Source organism: Etheostoma cragini, chromosome 9, assembly GCF_013103735.1.
Source record: "Etheostoma cragini isolate CJK2018 chromosome 9, CSU_Ecrag_1.0, whole genome shotgun sequence".
Lineage (NCBI taxonomy): Eukaryota > Metazoa > Chordata > Actinopteri > Perciformes > Percidae > Etheostoma > Etheostoma cragini.
Genome location: NC_048415.1, coordinates 10244769 through 10260966, shown reverse-complemented (window position 1 = coordinate 10260966; position 16198 = coordinate 10244769). Strand labels below are relative to the sequence as shown.

General features: G+C 40.3%; 1 protein-coding gene across 19 annotated transcripts in view; it reads right to left on the bottom strand.

Annotated features, from left to right (window-relative positions):
• Positions 1–16198, bottom strand: part of ptprsa (protein tyrosine phosphatase receptor type Sa) — a 230675-nt gene that overhangs the window by 13011 nt on the left and 201466 nt on the right. For 13 of the 19 annotated variants that reach the window (XM_034882191.1, XM_034882194.1, XM_034882196.1 and 10 more), the window contains 7 exons: positions 16053–16100; positions 11480–11577; positions 8939–9062; positions 5984–6159; positions 4118–4237; positions 1551–1705; positions 376–661 (listed from right to left, as the gene is read on the bottom strand). In XM_034882191.1, coding sequence (XP_034738082.1) covers positions 376–661; positions 1551–1705; positions 4118–4237; positions 5984–6159; positions 8939–9062; positions 11480–11577; positions 16053–16100 — 1007 coding nt within the window. The remainder of the gene's footprint in view (positions 1–375; positions 662–1550; positions 1706–4117; positions 4238–5983; positions 6160–8938; positions 9063–11479; positions 11578–16052; positions 16101–16198) is intronic. The other 6 variants (XM_034882198.1, XM_034882199.1, XM_034882207.1 and 3 more) reach the window with 1 other exon arrangement.

Sequence of the window (16198 nt, the reverse complement as noted above, 5' to 3'; positions counted from 1 at the left end):
TTACAGTTGCAGACAAGGTGACAAAACTCACAAAATTGAGTGTTTCATAATTTAGTTATTATTAAGTCTAAGGAGGGAAAAGTTAACACAGACACTGACCTAACATGTCTGTTATTCCTGATCGGGTTTGCAAGTCATTGGCAGTATTATTTGGTACCTGTGTTTGTCAAAATTGAATATGGGTTCAACTGTAATTTGTATGCAGACCCCAGAAATAATTCAAGTTAATGTGAAACACCTTGTCATACACAGACGCGGTTTATCACTAAGAAGAAGCGAGAGCTGGAGATTAAGTTCTGCCTGTCTTTCCAGTTAAAGCAATGCACTTATAAAATATGCATTGTGGTATAAAGGAAATTGCCCCATTTCCTGTACCTTGAACTCGAGCTCCATGCCAGTGACGTGCTCGCCACTCTCCACCTGGGCCAGCTTCTGTATGTAGGAATAGAGGCTTCGGGCAGCCACTTCAGTGTTGCCGCAGGCCACTGCCTCCAGCAGTGCATCGTGAATAAAGCTGTACTGGTCCTCCGTCTGTACCATGTAGTTCCGCTGCGAGCGCATCAGAGTCACATGGCCGTAAATGTCCACCGTCTTCTCATGCTTAATACGCTCAAGCATGGCGTCGATGACGATGAAGCAACCTGTTCGGCCGACACCAGCACTACAAGAGGAGGTAAGGGAATGTAAAGAAAGAGAAATTGTAGGTTGTAAAAGATTTCTTTAATAAAAATAATTTCTTTTTCTTTTCTTTTTTCTATGGCCTTATCCTCTTAGTGTGCCGTGTGTGTAATTTATGGTTATTCTCACTCCTGAATTATATAAAAAAAAGAGTTACAAGATTATTTATGTCCAGTAATGCTTGTAGATTTGTTGTTATCTTGTATTTTGAATAATTGAGTGGGAGAGGACATAGCGAAAGCAAGAGAGGGTATACAGAATCAACTAAAAATGACAGATATAACAACAAGAGGACAGACTGCGCAAAGCAAGCTGTCAAATTTCAGTTCTATTGTGTAGGGCTTTGGACTCACTGAAGTCTTCTTATCTTGACGAAAAATGGAAGGTTTCAATTTGAATAAGCCATTTGAGAAATATAGCTTGTAAAAGGAGGAAGGGCTAAGGAGCAAAAAAAGGGAAAAGCAAGAAAGATGGGAAGGGATTACTGTGAGTCTTTTAGCAGAAAAAAAAGAGACTGAGGTGGAGAGAATAAGAGCACAGAAAAAGAAAAATGATGTGACTAACAGTAGTAAAGAAAAGATGGAGGATCTGGTAAGAAAGAGAGCGTGTGTTTGTATAATGTGTGTTATGTAATGTATAAAAGCAGTCACACAGGAGCTCTGCCATTATGTCCGCTCATGGGCATGTGTGTGTGTGTGTGAGTGTGTGCGTGCATGCATGTGTGTACACAGGTTAAGGCCACCACACAGGCTAACCACAGAGGCACATAAAACTGTCCCACTTGGGCACGGAGATTCCAGTTACATACAAGTTGAAAAACACTTTGGATCTCAGAGTTCTTTAACCACCCCAACAACAATGTTGCTACTGACCTGCAATGAGCGATGATGGGTCCGGCGTCAGGCGGGTTACAGGTCTTTACCCTACGGAGGAAGGCCAGGAAGGGGGTCGGGTATTCTGGTACTCCGTGGTCAGGCCAGGCCGTGAACTGGAACTGACGAACCTCCCGCTTCTCACTAGAGCCATTCTAGAAAATAAACAAAAATGTGTGAATTGTATGATGAATGTTTAATAAACTTCATAGGTATTATAGCCTGTACAGTACAAACACTACACCTAAAAACATAGATCTCTTTAAGCTTCAATATGTCCTACATGGATGAAACTAATTTGCATGTCTATATACGGATATGCCTTCATTTGCACAAATTACCTTCCCTTGTATTAGCGTGTACAACTGATGCACATGTCCACTAACAACTTCAATAGGGTTGTGTTGTGGATTGAAATATAAATTGTGCATTTCGCCATATTTCAATTAAATATCGAAGTGATAAAGTTCACATTGTAAACTATATTAATGAACCATTTCTGCTGTGGTCTCTGAAGTCTGAAAATTACCACTTTTGTACAGCTACCTCTAAAAGGAGACCTTGAAGTGTTTCAAACTTTAATAGATTTTTGGTGCAGAATTGCTTAAGAGGGCATCCTTTTCCTTTGGTAAACACTTTCACACGCATGGAGCTGATCAGATGGAGTCATCATAATTGGATAAGAATGGTCATTTCTGTACTGAAGAGTACAGGTATTATATCTTCCTGCTCTCACACTGCTGCTGCTCAGAACATCTACAGATACATGCAGCAAACACCCACATTAGACAGCCGTCTGTCAGCTCCTACCTCAAACTCTACGCTCAATGCATTAAAGATACAAGCTGGGATCCAGATAAAGGCTTTTGAAAAGGATAAGAAGAGAGAAAAAAAAATCTCCCTTGCATCTCTCTGTCCTTCTCTCCTCTCTTTCCTCTCAGAAGATCCACTAATGGTGGTACTGTTTGCATTTCAATGCAGTGTTTCTGCTTCCCTGACAGAGGGAATTTTTTATCTTGCTGAATAAATGAATAGATGAGTGTGGTAATTAGTAGCAAACTGACCTAAATCTTGTTTGCCTTTATTTTCTTTTGGACATTCCCTGTTTCTGCAGTTAAGTCACGATGCATGGATGTTTTGGGTGCTTGGCTTCTGGTTTTATTTAAATGTCTTTGTTTTTGTTAAGAATTTATCAGTAGACACAATTCAGAATCATTGCAGGAGAGGCATACATATAAATAGGTGCCATGGTGGCTGCATTGTAGGTGCACAGTGTGTGTATATGTTTGTGTGTGTACTGTCAGCTTCTGCAACCTTAAACATTACACAAATTCAACAGCATTTTTTTCTCTCAGAGACATAAAGTGAAAACAGCTCAGGGAGAAATCACAGCACTTGCTGCAGTTATAAGGAGGAGGGAGACGACAGATAAAAAAAAAATCAGATTGTTAGCTTTGATGGGGGCTGAGAGCGGCAGAATGTAAATGGCGCTGAATGTCTACCGGCATGCTTCAACACACGGTGGCAGCTGAAACGTTGCCAACTTTAGTGTCACTAGTTTGCCCTGGTGCTCACTATTGCGCTGACACTACAACCAGGCTAAAAAAGTCAGCTGTGACTTTAAGCGGGGTGTTATCTGCTTGAGAGAAACGTTTTGGAAAAATCTAATCCTTCCAAGGGCAGGTTTTTCTCCGCTATAAGTCTTCCCACGTCTTTTTTCAACACTTGTGTTTGCCTGATCATGAGGTGTGCAAGACTGTGAGGGAGATTGAGTTTGCATGTAAAATTGCAAATTGTGAATGTGGCTTAGTTTTTGTATTTTCATGCATGGTAAAGTGTGTTATTCTTGGCTGCAGGTGTGTATCTGTGTTTCACGTGATAATGATGCGTGTCAAAGGTATATAAATTTGCAGATTTGGGTTTTGTGTGTGACCTTCACTGTTTGGTTGTGTACTAGTGTGCATGTTCACATAGTTCATCTTAAGAATGTTTTCATCGGTGTAAAGACTCTGTATCTGCCCGTGTGTTTCAGTGTTTCAATTTTTGTGTGTGTGTGTGTGTGTGTGTGTGTGTGTGTGTGTTTGTGGTGGTAGGTGGGGGGGTGGACATAGGAGCATGAGAGCAGTCTGCCAATTATGTATATTGAGTTTCTCTTTTGCTCACTTTACCTAAGTGCTCCAATTTGGCAGAAGCACATAAACAGATGATCTATTGAGGGGAGGGAGAGCTGAATAAGGTAAAAGGGGTGGACTGGAGGGACAATGAGGACGATGGGTTATTTATGTATATACGTTTACATCCAATAGAAACGGCACAAGTTTTTGCAAACATTTTTGTCACCCATGCCGTGTATGTATTCTTTTACAAGGTGTAACCAATGAACTGTTTACTAGACAGATATTAAATAAGGATATTGTTATTCATGGTTATCCGACTTGATAGTATATATAAGGGCTGTATTGTATTTGCTGAGCCATCGGTAATCACTGTCCACTTTAGAATTCTCTGCATGTCTTTGCTGGTTTGTCACTGCAGAAGAGCAAAGAGCGAGAGAGAAGTAATCCTACCTTGTGCAAGGAGAAAGTGCGGACACAGAAAGTGGCCAACTCTATGGTGTCCAACAGGGTCACTTGGGTCATACCATAGGTTTCTGTGCCACGACTGGGCCAGTACTGGTCACACTTAATCTGGAAGTAAGAGAGAGAGACAGATCTGTTTTACATTCTAAATAAATCTAATAAATAGTGTCTCCACTGATGAATAAGACCACACACACACACACACACACATAAATTAAGTAAAGATTAACATTGAACCATGCCCACTCTCACATTATAATATGTACTCATGCACCACTCATAAAGCAAGCCTCCTGTGGATCAAATCTCCAAGCGGTGTTGACAGAAACCCCACGGTTGTTTCTTTTTATTTCAAATCTGAGAAATGACACTATGCAGCCTAAACGGATGTGACTGGACATAGCAACTGCCCTCTTTCCGTTTAACTTCACCAATGGTAATCAGTGTGCAGGACTGAATTCTTAATTCAAAATCTGTCAAAATAAAAGCCTGATTAAGTGTTATAATTTTCAGATCGTCACATAAAAAATGTTCAGCAAGAATAAAATACCACTATCCTATTTCATTTTTCATAATTGTTTTAGCTGTTTTTGTCCAGTGGTTCTACAGTATATCTGAAAACGCAACACCTGCCTCCCCTATCCCTCCCTTGTCAGCTCACTTAATAAAGATTCATTCAATATGGGGTGTGACGCGCCGGCGGACATCAAATGAGATGTGACAGCTAGTGAGGTAGATGCGCTGCTCTGCAGCTTTCTCTCCCATTTCCTGCTCAAGCTGACACTCAAGTTCGACTGCCCGCTAATCCTGATCACGTTTGACAGCAGTGGAACGCGCATGTCAGGATGGAGGATTGGTAAACAATTGAAATGCGAAAGAGGGAGGGAAAATGAGGGGAGACACCTGGGGTGAGTGAACCTGATGTAGACACAGGTTTGAGTTGACAGGATGAAACATCATGGTTGGCTTTTTGACATTTGGACAAGTCCACAACGTGATGGCAAAGAATCCAATCTTTGCAGATCTATCCTAAGAGTGCACTCACACCATGTGGCTTTATGTTACATCTGTTTTGTAGCAGTCACCTGCATTTTCAGACAAATGGGTCACACGGCAGGCACATTGTTTCATAATGACTAGCTGCCAGTAAGGGCAAAAAACTGAGCCCCTTTAAAAGACGACTTAAGAATACACTTCCTGCACACCTTGACCGTGGCCACTTCCCATGGACATAAAGAAATGAGAATGAAAAGAAAAACAGAAGTGGACTAGTGTGATCACACCCTGATATCTAAGTTCTCCCTTCTGGGACCTCTAACTTCCACTATCAATAGATGATTGTAAGAGGCACTGGTCAGAGGCAAAAACTCTGATTTAATTTTAGTTTCCAGCACGGTGCACTCTGAGCGTCAGAACTTTCTAAGCTCTCAGTTCTCTAGGGAACAAGCAACAGCTTGTCGTTTTAACTGCAGATAAGGAGAGAAACGAAAGCCAAGACACTCCCAGTGGATATGCAGCCTACCTTATCAGATGTGAACAGGTAAACCGTCTTTGAGTTAACTCAATTTTATCACTCTCCACTGCTGCTTTCACCACCCGATTCAAATTTCTACACGTCTCTGAAAGCAAGCATCTCAAGATAATGAAGTCTGTTTACTTAGCAATGACGTTTAGGTGTGAAACTGGGAAATCACTGTAAAGCTGTGCTATTTTCAGCAGCTGTTGGTCCTGTGAACCAGTGATTTATTTTGAGATTTATTCAATAGTGGTTTGTAAGGTTACTGCAGGGGAGCTTTGAAAACCTGCCAAAAACAGTGCCCGGCATCAGTCCAAAAATTGGTTAAGTGGACTTACCCGTGACTTCTCCTCCAACCTGGTCATCATGACCACAGTGGCTGCTCTCTGTTCCCACACCATCCTCCAGAAGTCCCCGAACGTCTCTGGTAATGGACCCTGGGTGGCGATGTAGGCATTCTGCTTCCTGTAGCCATCAATGTAGTTGGCGTTGATATAGTCGCTACCAGTGATACCTAGATAAAGACCACAGCAAGAAAATGTTAAAAAAAAGAAGAAACATTCAACTTTTTTTGGCTTTTCCTCTTTTATTCCATTTTCTTAATACATTCCTCTGCCTTTTTTTGTTTATTTTAGATATCTCATCATTTGCACCTTCTAATTTTGTGCAATCTGCCTCAATAATTTCCAGTTTTCATACACGATAACCCTGTTTCCAAATCAACAAAGGTGTAAAGATTTTGGTCTGAAAAAAAGAAAAGAAGTAAATTGCCTATGTAATGAGCTCTCACACCTTTTATAGTTGCAACGAGTGAAAATTGGTTGAATTCAGGAACAAATGTTGGAATTGTCCAGAGAGCTGTTGTGGTGACTGTGTCAGCTTTTGAAATATTCTAGCTTTTATTCTTAGCCGATCCATTGTTTTGAAACCAATATTTCAAGACATAGAACATTATTAAATGAGATGTTAAAACAGTCTCACAACCTTTCTTCCTCTCTTCCACTGTACAGATGAAGGAAACGAGAGTTGTTGTTCTATTTAAATGGATTCAGATGCAGCCGCTTCCTCAGTCATAACTTCCTGTTCTGCTCTTTTGTCATTTTCTTTTTCTACCTCCGTGGTTCTGCCTCTATTTCTGTAGATAGGCCGTAGCAGCCTACATCTGATTTACCCCCACCATGGATGGAGTGTTCTTGTAGATGGAGGATAGCGAGGAGTAACCACTCAGCCAACACAGCCGGGAGGTAGATCCAGCTACCAGCTACCATCCTTCTCAACCCGCTACCATGCTCTATTGCACACCGGTGCACTAAATCTAGCCATAAGGAATGCTTCCACATTGCTGGGTAGACAAATGTGTACTGGAAACATAATGACAAGAATGGTGTATACAGGAGCTTCATTGTAAAACCCTGTTTCAACTGACTGCATGTAACTATCAAAGTATTCTGCGGCATCCTTTAATGTGTCTGCAGCAGCAACAAGACACTTCAAAGCTAAAATATGTAGTTCACCCCAAGGCTTTACCAGGTTTGCTCATGATACCGAGTGTCAAAGTTGTGTATCTATGAAATAAGCTGTTCAGCAACTGACATGGACATGGAAACAACTGAAAGCACCAGAATTACATTTATGGTATAACACAATAGAAAAAGTATTAGAAATAGAAAAGCTCACTTTCATAGCTAGGAATAGCTTAGAAAAGTGGAACATATATCCCAAACACATAATAGACAAAATAACAAAGTACTTTAATGGCTTGATAGTAGGTGCTTCCACACAAATCCATACACACGCGCACACATATCAATGTTGTTTTTATTTTTTTTTCGGTGTGTTGTCAGTGTATGTTTCTTGTTCTTTGTTTTCTTTTGGATTATTAAACAATATGAAATTGTTAAACTCAAAACAAAACAAAATCACTGCAATAAAGAAACGAGCTGTTTAGTGCAACACCGTTCTCAAGCTTGGGGGAATTAGGGTGTTGTGGACTGTCCTGCATCCAAAAAGGCAAGGTGTCCACCAGTTTTAAATTGTTCTAGAAAAACAATGTCTAGCACTGAGCATCTGAAAGTGATAGGACAGAACATTACCTATCTTTATTTCACCAACTTCTACAATCCTGTCAGTTAGAAAAAGAGATTTCAGTGTGGCGGCATCAGTGTTGGAGAGTCACGTCTTTTTGACTGACGTCTCCTCACTCAAGCGACAAAAAATGAAACACTCGAATGGGCTTATTTAAGAGAGGAGACGCAGCGAGGACAACAACCATGGTGGAGAAAAAGAATGAGATGGAGAGAGAGAGAGAAAGACAGAGGAGAGAAAAGAAGAAGAAAAGAGAATGATCGAAAGAAAAGAAAAAAGAAAGGCAAATTCTCATTCATTAAAACAGATACCACGTTGCACAATTGGACTGTGGTGCCTTGGCTTTAGTCATAGCTAAGTGAACAGAGAATGGCAGCGTGCATGAATTGTTCTACTGCAGCGTCTAATGGCAAAATCACTGCAGTGTAAAATAGAAATTTCAGACTTGATTAATTTATGTATTCATGAACGAGGCATTTTTCCCCGGGATAATTTTGTTATTCATGTTGTTGCACCATCAAATTGGCCTGACTATTGTGAGATGTCAAAATGTAGTCGGAGCAGTTAGCTCACACAAAAGGGGTGTACTGTGGAGTTTGGCACTACTCTGAGGAGTCTGGAGCTCTCCTGGTGATGCAACGCCAGAACAATGTCAGCGGTGAAGGGTGACTACCTCTGACAATGTCCCTTGAAATTTGGGAGTCAGTGGAAGAGTTTTTCTAGCTCTGAGATTCTCAGTGCTGTGTCTGTGGGCAGTTAGAGGGAAGGCATTAGAGTGAAGAGAAGTCATGAGAGTGGGGCAGATCTGATGAGACAGATGGGACAGTGTAAACACAAATTCCTGCTGGGAGCTGAGTCCAAAGATGAGCTGAAACAATCCCCCCAAAAATAATATGATTCCACAAAACTTCTTAGCTAATCAGGACCAAGCTGAGCTAAAACCCGTCCTTGGTTCAGCCTCCAAAATGTAGCTCTGTTTTATACATTTATTGGTTGCTGCTTAACTAAATTTGAAGTGCACACACTATAATTGTATTTAATTAATTTTATTCTGCACTGCTGTGCACTGTTCTAGTTTAGCCTTCCCTGTCTAGTCCCATCCGGTCTATCCAGTATAAATTCCTAATTACTTTAACTGACTCTGTAATTATGAGGATTTCCCAAATGAGGTGGTGTAGGTGCAGAGTATTAGGACGGCTGAGCCTTACCCTCGATGGGAGCCAGGATGACGCGGGAGTGATCGTAGGCAATGACGTTGGCATACCGATTTTTGGGCTTGTTCACCTCAAGGTTGGAATGTTCCCAGGTGAACTGCTGGCCTGGATCGATAGACTGATGGAGGCAGAGACAGGCAAAACATGCACACACACAGAAGAAATCAGAAAAGCATTGGGAGGAGCTGAGCAATAACAATACAACCTGAATGTTATCAAAGAAAGAAGAGAGGGAGGAGGAGAGGGATTGAGAGGGTGATTTCCCCAAAGGGACAAAGAGCGGGGTATCATGAAAATCTGCTCACTGCCTGGTTTAAATACAGCAGCTGCACACACACGGTACATGGTACTTTATCAAGATCATTAACTTAGCGGCTGTCCAATATAATGACAAATAACAATATTAATGAAGGAGGCTGCTCTCCCCCACTAGGGGTGGGTGTGGAGTGAGGCCCAACACAAGGGGAAAGACAAATTCAGCCACCTCTTTAAAATACAAGAATTTCAAATAAATCCTATATCCTATTCTCTTGTCAGGTTATTTAATTGTTCCATTACAAGTTGCTGTTTGCATATAGGCGTCTGGCGCTTGCTGGTGTGAGAACGGAGGCCTGACGGTTATTTGCAGTTATGCCTCAGCATGTTGGGTTGGGGGGTGGGGGGGGGGGAACTGAAGCTGAATGAAGTCCAACTGAAGTTTCTCTTCTTCTGCCCTCTCGTCTCTATCTCTCTTTCTTTGTCCCTGTTTTTCTTATCTGCATCTCTCTATTTTCAAAGTCTTACACTTTTTTTGTTCATATTTCTTCCTCTCTTTATCTCTGTCTCCATCTCCCGTCTCTTCTCTAGCACCCATCCTGCAGCTATTTTCCCTTATTTCCATATTAACTGGGTATGTGTGTGTGTGTGTGTGTGTGTGTATAAAGATTGAGGTCACTTCCATGAAACATCGCTAAATTGATATATATTAACACCACATCTGTGTAGTCATAAGTCTATACTCAAACAATTACAATCTCTCCCTCATCCACCTCCTTATGATCCATGATGACGTTTGAAAAAAAAGGACAGCTCCTTGTCAAAAGCAGGCTTTGCAGGACATGTCTGCTAACTGCCTGACAGAAGATGGATAACAAACTCTATGGCGTCAGTATCGTCAAGTAAAACTGTGGTTGCCTTTTCATTGCCGTTTGTATGGATGATTATCTCCTCCTCATCTCCGCTCTCCAGCTGAGATGCCCGGTTCTGTCTCTCCCCTCACTGAATCCTCATCATTAACCAAGCCTCCCCACCTCATCTCTCTCCCCTTTTCCCTCCATTTTTTCTCCTCCCTCACATCCCGCCTGGCTAAAAACCAATCAGTCAAAGCCCCGTAGAGCTGCGCTTGGCAAGCCAGGGCGCCTGGACGAGCAGCCATTCATCAAGAAAATAACAAAATTAAAATTACACTTCTCTATTTAATTTGGTCATTTATTTTTCCTGGGGGGTGGTTTTGTGAAGGGGTAGAGGGACAGAGAGAGGAGAAAAAGACAGAGTGGGAGAAGAGACGAACGGGCGGTTTAATGTTCTCTTAAAGCCAAGTAATTAGAAGTTGTAGTTGGTAGCAAAGAGTCAAGTTTGGCATTGCATCTCTCGTCTGTCTTCCCCCCGAATAAAACAAGCTTGTCCACTTGGTACATAGCCCGGATGTGGATTTATGAATAATAGATAACCAAGAAATACTGGAATCGCTATGAGAAGTCATTATCCACCAACATCCCCCCGGCAGGCATGATGACAGCAATCCATGCCGAGGTACCTGCTTCCTACCTTAGCCTGGCGTGCAGCGAGGCGACAGGCACAGTGATTTAGGAATGGCAAGGAGGGGATATTGCTTGTATGCAAACGAGAGCTGATTCAGCACTCCTGATTTCTAATCAACTCTGGTGTCATTTATAACCGCTGCGGTCTCAGAGCTCAGACAGCTCAGTTACACACACACACACACACACACACACACACACACACACCTCAATTGCCAGTGTGCTTTTCCCCAAAAACACATACGTTGAGTTGTGCGTAGGGACTATATCTGTATTTTGAAACAAAGAACATCTTTGCTAAATTCATTGGTGTCTGTGAAAAATTTGAAAGCACTGATTAATCCCCTTATTGAGCCATTACATTTATTACATTTTCTTAAGCAATTGTTACCAAAGCCTTAAATCTGTCATTTTTGTCCTTTAAGATTTCATTTTTCAAATAGAGACGTCCCCAAGTTCGATGCGTTTCTATTTTCCTCAGTTAAATGTAGGTAGCCGTTTTCATAAGTAGACATTTTTTTCTTTCAGCAAATATATTCAACCACTTTCTTTTCGCTCATGCTTTGTAGGACTGGATGCATTACAGTAGAATAATTCTTTTATTTAGTAAAAAATAAATGGGAAAATTGCGTTCGGGAGTTCAGGAATTGCAATAATCTGCCGAGGGAAATTTTATATATATATATAAAAAAAGAAAATACAATTGTCTTTCTTTGCCACTTCGAGGCCCACATACCTCATATTCCTGGGAGAGCTTGAGGTTGTCGTTGGCCTTGAGAAGCTCTGTGTGTTCTGCCAGCTCTGAGATAGGGATGGGAGGATGATTCATCATACCTGCTCGCCAACACATTGAGAGAGAAATTTCACACGGGGAGAGAGGACAGAAAGTTCATTAGTACAGCAGACAGGATACGCAAGTTCAAATCTTAACAAATCACACCATTTAAGGATGAGAATTTCTTGCGTACTAATAATGGAAGTTGGGTTTTAGTGGTGAGGAAGCTTGTGCAGAACATGGTGAATGTCACACACAGAGAACATGTATTGACTGGGGATGTTATAGGCACTTGATTGGACCAGGCCAGAGCTCAAAAACAGCTAAGTTTGTGGAGCGGGGCTGATTGATTATTTGTCTAGAAGCTGGTAGGATGCACCCACAGACCAAATTGTAGTACAGTTTTTCCTCAATTGTTTGGACACGTTATCTGAAAGCATACCTTATATTGTCAGAACTATTCACACAAATCTAAAAACACACATACAAAAGGCAAAACTCAGCAAATCTCCTGAAAAATGAAAGTCTGCCTTTGAAACAATGTTATGTCTTTGCAAAATGCCATTTTGTATTCAAATGACAATGGCTTTGATTGCTAATGAACAATTGTGTAACAAGCGTTTGCCCATGTGAGGACTCCACTCCATGTGAGGAGTGGATAGTAGGAAATGTAAGTTTAGAATTTTGAATGGCATTGTGCTGCATGTGTGTCAAGAGATGTTAATTAAGAAGATTGTGCCAAATGAAGAGACAACTAGTCTGTTTTTGCTTTAAAAAGAGTGAGTGTAAAGCAGGAAATGTGCTTGTATTTTAGCAGAATTGGTTCAGGGGGTTGGGATACTAGCTACAGGTTGTGGTAATTGTGTCACAAGTATAAGTATGTAAACAATTGAGAAAAACCTTTATTACTACAATGGCAGTGATGATGACAGATAGACTGACCAGTTGGACCAACATTGCTTTGTGTAGCCAGAGACAAACATTAGGAGGCATCAATACTTTTATTAGTTTTGAAATTAGTTAAAAATTTCACAAGATGGAAAAAAACTGATGGTAAAATCAAAGACAAGACATAAAACATCCATTTTGTGTCTATGAATCAATGGAATGCTTATTCAATTCAATTCTATTTATAGTGTCAAATCACAACAGAAGTTATCTCAAGACACTTTTGTGTTGACAAAAAAATTAATGTGCTCCTTATTGAAGATAATCAAAAGCAATTTTTCTTTCAGCATGACTGTCGACAAAAAAGAGAAGAATTCAATTCTGGATTACTGGTTGGTGGAAAAAATTACATCAGAAAAGGATGGTTTTAACTGAAGCAGATATGACAAATTTAAGTCAAGTCATTACTTATACATAACCGACTTTTTTCAACATGTATTACTTCCAGTACCCTTCTTAATTACAAGGAAAGATGAGATAGAAACTGTTGTTTTGATCTGGATCATACCAAACAGGACCCACAAGGATACAGCCTTGCCGTATCCTTAATCTGCAATCCTCTTGTGTTGGTCTGTTTGCATGGTGGCAATTTTAACGGTTGCCTCTGTAAAAACGCGCCTATTCAAGAATGGAGCCCTGACCTGGGAGCTCATGGGTAAGGAGGTGGGAGGGGGATAAGAAGGTTTAGGAGTGTGAGTGATGCTGAGTGATACAGTGAGCTGCTCCATTCCAGCCAGCCTGCCAGCACAAAGCATGCAAGCTGCTGTTTCTACCCTTTCCTCCATGTGCTGGTTTTCATTGACGCAGTGAACATTGGCTCTAAGATGAACACCCCTTACCTCCAAAATCACAAAAAAGCACGCACAGTTACATGTCCAGCATGTTTTATCATTATTTCCAAGGAATTCCCAGAAAGTACAAGCTTTTCAGTTGGGTGGGAAAATTGTGATCCAATATCCACTAAATATTGTGTCGCCGTTGCTACAATATTATCAGCACTGCTGTGCACTCCAGTCCCTAATCCATTTAGGAGCATAATGCTGAGGCCATGTAATGGAATATGGAGCAGCCATAGATTGTGGCTCCGTCCCTGCATGCGGACTGGCAATACTTAACGCTTTCCTATTTTTAGCTAGAGGTCTCGCTTCCTGCTGAGTGACAAGGTCAAAAGTCGACAATTTGCTGTAATCGTTTCACAAAAAAGTTACTGAGGTTTAATTGGTCGTGCAAATCAGCATAATCACATTAAGCCTTCTTAATTTCCCTTTTCTCACAATGCTTCCCTCCCCACTGATGTTTTTGCTCCTTTTGTTGTGCTTAAGAGAGGGAGCCTACCTCTCTGAGCTGACAGTCCTCATTAGTAATGGTAATTTATTTTACACTGACAGAACAATGCAGCAGTGTCAATTACATGAAGATGAACAAAGATCACTATACATATATGAAACAAATGGAGATGGCACTGGATACAGTGACATCCTCTGGAAAATAAATGGACACACTACATTACAAGCCTACTTGACAAACACCAATGCCCTTCTTAATGATCATCATCATTTAAATCCTGAGTTAATATAATAATGAAATAATTTTTGATTTCATTATTGTTTTTTTGTATTTTATTTAATTATTGTTTGTTGTATATTATTTCATTATTGTGTTATGTTGTATTTGATTTCATTATAGTTTTTTTGTACTACATTTCATTATTGTTGTTTTTTGTTGTTCTTTGTTTTTATCTGCAGTTTTTTTTCCTGAATTGCACTGCATAAAAAAAGCTATAGAAATTAAGTTTATTATTATTATTATTATTATTATTATTTTATGAATGTGTTTGGACAAAACTGTGTATTTATTCATACTCAAGTTTCTCTCAATGAGTTGACAAAGCACGCAGATCACAGTGAAACCATTTGAGAATGAGAGAGTTATTAAACCATTCTGGTGCAGGAATTCTTTGAGATGAGCATCAAACAAAAGAGAAAGTATTGCAAATTAAATTTGGTTGTCAGTTTTCTTGACTCAAATTCAAAAGGAAAGGTATCAGAAAATACGAGTAAAATAAGTAAATGCTTATGCAAATGACGGACCCTGAGTTCTCTTTGAGAGATCTAGAGTGGGCTGGTTGAGGGGAGATCAAAGACGGTGTGTGAATGTGTGTGTAGTTTACGCTGTGTGTCTTCATGTATCTTTGTGGGTGTGCATGTTTTACTGATATATTCAAACACCATCAATTCCTTTCAGTTTGTGTTTACTGCCCACATTACTGTCTGCATGTACGGTTGGAGAGGTATATCAGGCAAAGGTTATTCATAGTATTCTTTGTTTGTTTATATATAATGTTTTCAGGAAACTTGTGTGAAAACAATTTGAATCCTGAAAACTATTTAAATCCATTATTTTACCTTCATTTCCCTTTTCCCTCTGCCAAAATGACGCTATTTATTGCTATAAGTTGTCATGTTTTCATTTCCTTCCTCATAGCTAAACCAATCTGTTTTCTTTCTCTGAGTGAACTTGTCTAACCTCAGCCATTTATTTGGTTCTCAAGACAAATGAGTTGATCGCGCCTGATTTGTTCTTGTATTCATTTTGTCATTTACCCACTGCACAGCACAAAGATTTACTTTCAAAACTAGGCTTCATTAGGACCAGTCCTCGAACAAAGTCACTCAAGGACAAATTGTTGTTATTCCCAACCCCTATTCCAAAGCTCTCATCCTCCTCTTTACCACAACCCCCTCTTGCCCACCGTTTTTTTTCTATCCACGTATAGAGTCTTTTCATCACAATCAACCGCGTAATCAATGAACACAGATAAACAAACTAGCACCTAATTACACGTTTCCAATCTCTCGATACGCAATCGATACGCCTGAGAAATATAACAATTCTTTTTGATAAGCCACAGCAGTCTCTCTGTCGAAAAGCCTATTTATGATGTTGTGTATTTCCATATAAAAAGGGAAGAAGTCTGTCTGTGGTAAGTGAAGAAAATAAAGGGGGCAAAAAAGGGGGAAGAGGAAAAACCAGACTCTGCTTTTTCTCCTGGGTGATCCTTTTGCAGTGAGCAGGAAGAGGGGGTGATCAAATGTCGAGCCATTGTTTGCCACCGCTTTAATTTATTCTGCTCGTTATCGCTGAGCTAAAGACCCCATTATTTCAGAATAGAAATGAAACAGTGGTGGTGAAGGAGGAGGAGAAGGAAGGAGAAGGGAGAACAACAACACGAAGGTGAGGAAGGTGAAGCAGAGAAAGAGGGATAACAGAGATTGTACTCCTGTAAAAGAAAAAAACACCTCTCAACCATCTCTACATCAGCAGAAGTGATCGCATAGGTTATTTTTGCATGGTGGATTAATGCACAGCCAACAGCCCAAGTGAATATTGTGACTGACATCCAATTACAGAAAAAACAGCCAAGTATACCAATTGAAATTGAAATAATTAGTGTTGAACTTTTGCTGCATAATGTGAAAAAAACAAACAAATGCAAATTGTGTATTTGTAAATGAAGGCAAGCGTGCTTAAAAAAAAAAAAGATAAAGAAAGCTGGTACGCAAATGCTAAAAGCATAGAGACTAACTTTCATAGTCAAAATCGGCTTCACTCTGAGGACTGCTTAGACCAGAATCTGCAAAGAACAGCAAACATAAGGGAAGATGATTTCAAAAGGTTGTAATGCAACAGAAAATGCTATGTCAAAAGAAAAGTGTGCATGATAAAAGGCCA